This window comes from Eimeria acervulina, genomic scaffold, assembly GCF_000499425.1.
Source record: "Eimeria acervulina Houghton genomic scaffold, Eah_scaff694, whole genome shotgun sequence".
In the NCBI taxonomy this organism is placed as follows: domain Eukaryota; phylum Apicomplexa; class Conoidasida; order Eucoccidiorida; family Eimeriidae; genus Eimeria; species Eimeria acervulina.
The window spans coordinates 1-4,904 of NW_013549651.1; the positions used below are offsets into that span (position 1 = coordinate 1).

At 39.8% G+C, this 4,904-nt stretch overlaps 1 protein-coding gene across 1 annotated transcript in view; it reads right to left on the minus strand.

Moving 5' to 3' along the window:
* Positions 1-4,661: 4,661 nt before the first annotated feature.
* EAH_00046590 (hypothetical protein, conserved) overlaps positions 4,662-4,904 on the minus strand; it is a gene marked incomplete at both ends in the record, with an annotated part of 2,851 nt that continues 2,608 nt past the window's right edge. Inside the window, one exon of the mRNA XM_013394665.1 lies at positions 4,662-4,799. Within this exon, the coding sequence (XP_013250119.1) occupies positions 4,662-4,799 (138 nt within the window). The remainder of the gene's footprint in view (positions 4,800-4,904) is intronic.

The following is a 4,904-nucleotide window of genomic DNA, read 5'->3' on the forward strand; positions in this document are numbered from 1 at the left end:
TACTTGATCGTCGAATAATATGTGTGTAGGGACTGTAAACATATATATATATATATATATGTTAAATAGTTGTATTATCGTAGGATTAACGGCATTAGTACGTATTGTGATATGTTGATCCCACTTGTTAATGTATTTCCTTTATGCACTTATCTTCAATTTGGTTGTTTTGGGTGCAGGGTTAACGGATTTTCTGACACGCCAATTATGTGTATTGATGTGTTTATGGAAAAAGCGCAGCAAGGCAAAACAAACCTCAAAGACCGTATTGTTTTATCTAACAACCCCGAAGACTCCTCTCCCTGTGCAGTTCTCTTTGCGTCGTATTCTCTGAGCGCAGCCAGCAGAAATGATGTTGTTCTTCCGAATTTGTATTTCGTTTTTAGTGCGGGTAAGCATATCAGTGCAGGCTTTTACTCTAGAAGTAGAGGTTGCCTCGATTTATGCAATGTAATGAGCACACACGACGAGTAGTATGCTAGCAAAAGAGCAAACCACCGTGCTGCCGTTGCAGAGGCGTATAGGTATTTAACTCACCCGCGCAAATCGTCATGCAAGCAAAAAAGGCATCTACTAAACATTGGTGCAATGTACAAACAAACAACAGACATTGCACAAGCATAGAAAGCGCATAGTAGGCATAGCAGAGCTGACTGTAAACAAATCATTACACAACCGCAAAGAACATCGACTAAAAATGTTCATCTATAAACAAACCCATACACGAAAACGACCAGTCAAACACATCGATTTGATCTACAGACAAGTCACTACGCAAGCACAAAGAGCATCTATTGGCCCAATCTATCCAAATAAGCAAAGAATGGAAATGATGAAGTACAAAATTCTTGTTGCATTTTCTTTTGGCAACCCAACAAACACAATCAAAGGAATGCAGTGGCTTAAAACGACGTAGTTCGTCGTTTCCATTTTTGTGTCTTGTCTCTTGCTTTCGATTGGCTAGACGAAGACAGACGAAGAGAATACGCTTTAAAGGGAAGCATCACGCAAGTGTTTGCCTCAAAATCAACAAAATGGGCCCTAAACGCAAAGTTTCCTTTATCGCTTTTAAGCAAAGCACGGATGTTCAAACAACATCAGCAGAATCAAGGAAAGTCCCTTGTCAAATGAAGCGCAACGCATTTTGCAATGCAAAAGCAGGATATTGGTGAGTGCATTGCTATTAGCCTTATCGTTGTACCACCATTATAACTATACTAACGCTATTATTAAAACAGACATTTTGATGGCGACAATATTATTATTGTTAGGCCCACCGGTTTAACTGGTCTACCAGCTGTTGCTTCCGGCTGATCATTATATGGCCTTTGCGTATTTCCGCTTGGTGCTGAGCTCAGAAGAATTCATTAAGGTGTATTTTATATGTAATCACCTTTTTGGTTTAAAATATGTAAGTCATATGCAGATTCATATACGCATAAGAAGTAATAGATTAGTCTGTGCTCATACACGTATATGTATACATGTTTGTATGTGTATATGCCTGCATTCCATTCTAGGGATGGTATCTCTATATACGCGTCTTGCCTGATCCAGGAGATTTTCTTTTGCATTTATTTCTTCATTAAGGCCTTTCATTTCTTCTTCTGCTGCTGCTATTTGTGCTTTGACGCCGATGCTCTCGACGCTCAGCTGAGCCGCCTCGAATTCCACTTTGACTATTTCTTCTTCCTGCTTTTCACAGGCCTGCAGCAGCGTCTTTGTCTCCTGAATGCAAGAACAAGGACACAGTCCACTAGGAGTGGAAAAAAATAAATAAATAAATAGTCAACTAGAACAATTATTTAGTAGACAATTGTAATTAATTGTTGCAGACAAACAGGAACTGACTACTTATTATGCCTGCGAAGGCCATTCAACATATGGACCCATCTATTTACGGCATAAGCTGTAGAAAGGAGACAAATTCTGCTTGCACGTTTGTTCGTATATCGGTTACACGCAAGCTTTGCCCTCTTAGTTTGTTTATAGGTTTGACGTCGGCAACGCATTTGCATCCTTTTTGTTGGATCGTTGCGCAGCTAGTCTATCATATATATATATATATATATATGTGTGTGTGTGTGTGTGCGTCTGTGTGTGTGTGTGTGTATGTGTGTGTTTGTGTGCGTTTATTCGCATCTACACTTCAAGGGTAGGAAATAAATGCAAACAAAAGAACAATACTTCCAAGGCTTCATCTGCCCGCCTTGTGCGTTGCTTTTCATGTGTTCTAATGTGACTATCTTTCCATTCTTGGTATACAGTTGCCATCTAGACGCAAAGAAATAGTAGGGAAAGGGCTTTGCACCCTTGGATATAATCAGGCGTATGATGTTCATACAGTTACACTCCATCCTTGTCTGTATTTGTTGGTTGTATTATGCTGAGGTGCATGCATGTTAATCCATCTCTTGTTTGCGTATGATTTGAGTGCATGATAATTTATTTCCCTCTGTATTTGTCTGTTTTGTCCTTATGCCCCTCCTGCTTCTACCCCGCACGCATAAAGGTGTTTGTAGAAACGTATGCAAGCAGTTCACATATGCATATATGAACGTATACGCAGGTAAATGCATATATGTACATATACATGTATGAAGATACATGTGTACGTATATATACATATTTATATACGTATATAGGTATCCATGCATTTTCCCTTTTATGAATAGTATACATAGATGGATATATACGTGAATTTCAAACTTGATAGACGTAAACCAATGTATGTTTTGGTTTTGAAAATGGGGCTGTGGCTGTAAGTGCACTTCTGTGGGTGAAACAGTTCTTTAGGTAGGCGGTTCCTAAAGGCAGACTCGGAGGTTTATTTACATGTTTATGCAGAATTACATCTGCACGTACTGAACTAACCACAGCAAAGGAAAAACAAACAATCAGCATATAAAGCTAGTGCAACAATGTTGAGTGTACCTATCTGCGTAAACCATATGGCGGGTTGCTTGCTGTACTTGTACAAAGACCCTTACTATGAAGCTATATATATATATATATATATTATATACATATATATATATATGGGCATATATAAAATTTCTAAGCATACACACGAAACAATGTTCGCCTTAATTCATTTAAATGCGCACTTTTACATTTTATCTGTTTTTGTTACACATATATACGATTTCCTTTTAATTCGTCTCTACAGCAGCAGATCCAGCAATGTAAACTGCCTCATCGTCCCCTTTTCTTTCTTGCCTTATGATGCGTATTGCCCATGCGCGTGATGGAGGCCTGATTGGCTAAAGCTTCAAAAATTTGATTCGTAATTAAATTGCACTCCTGAACTGACTGCTGAACTTCGCGAATCACCGCCTTAGCATCGCGCACAAGCACACAAGCGCACGCGGAAAAAGCAGGGATTAAGCCTTATCCTTTTTGCTTTGAAAATATTTTTATTTTGTGTACTGCATATATCAAATACACTATTTTTTACCTGTTCTATACACATAGAGCAACAGTAGGTGTTTGGGTTATAGCGTTGGCAATTTGATGTTTGCTTGGATTTCAGCTGGGGAGGGCTGAACGGTCTACCGTTTTCTTTGCATGCGTCACTTTAATGTGTAGGTCTGAAAGACGGTGCTAATTATATGTTTGGTGTTGTGTTCAAAGTTTGGGAGCGATGATTTTGCGTTTAGCCTTTTGGGCTCAGTTGCTACAGCTGTCGCCTTCCTCTGCAAATCTAGTGCAAACTAGATTGATCTAGTACAAACACTCGACACCACCTGGCACAGGCAGCTCGCGTGCATGCATGCATGCATGCATTCCGAGCGCCCGTAGAATGCGTTTGTTAATAGGTGTAATATGACTACTACAATGCAACAAATGCATTTGGAACAGCACTACAAATAAAGTTCAGAGCGTCGAACCTCTCTCTGGCTGGAAAGCGAGGCAGCCAAGTCTTCTGTCTTTTTTGCGTCTTCCTCTGCAAGCTTCAGCGAGCTGGCGAGGAGAGAAATCTGCTGCTGCATTTGTTTTTGTGTGTTTTGTGCGTTGTCTATTTGAACTTTTATGCCTTCAAGTTGCATGCCAGTTGAATTGCGTTGCAAGGTTAGGTGTTCGTTCTCCTCCTGCAGGTCGCGTAGAGTTCGCTGCAAATGCAGAAAACGAAAACAAAACACCAACAAATTAGACAAGCGCGACTTTCGATTTCATTAACTGCAGATGTAAACAAGTCAACAAGATAAGAAAAGGCATTAAGATGCATGATTGTTGACATCTGTATGACTACGTCACCCCTGTGTGGCTTTGAAAGAAGCAAAACAAATGTAAAATGCTGCAGTTTACACGAAAGCCCGTTGGGCTCCTGGAAGTCGCGCTTCAAGAAAACCAGAACGAGAGACAACCAGGACAAAGACAGAACCCAAGCAAAAACGAAGTAAGCGAAAACGCGTAAGGCCAGTTGTGTTAAAACGATTGTCAAAGCCTCGTTGAGAAACAAGCTTGGTGGGTAAGGAGAAACAGGCGCATATATACATATTAGCATGCATTTATACTTATATTATATCTATATTGTGCATATTAGGTAATATTATATGCATATCAAACAACCCCCAGAAAATGCACCCCTTCTCAGAAGCAGACGGAGAATGATGCAAGCGAGAACAAAGCAATTAATCAATTTATTCAAGAAATGAAACTCAACAGTAGCGAACAATCAGGTCATCTGGTCCTGATGCCTGCAATAGGAGACGCATAGATGCTGCACAAATAAGTACAGCTAAAGACGCAAAAAAACATTTACGTATGTAGCACGCAACGGCTTCTTCCTCATATGCCTGACACGGCCAAGAGATGTACAATGAAGCATAGGGAAAAGCGTATGATAGGCGCAAAAGCGAACACGGAAGTTATGCATATATATATATATATATATATATATA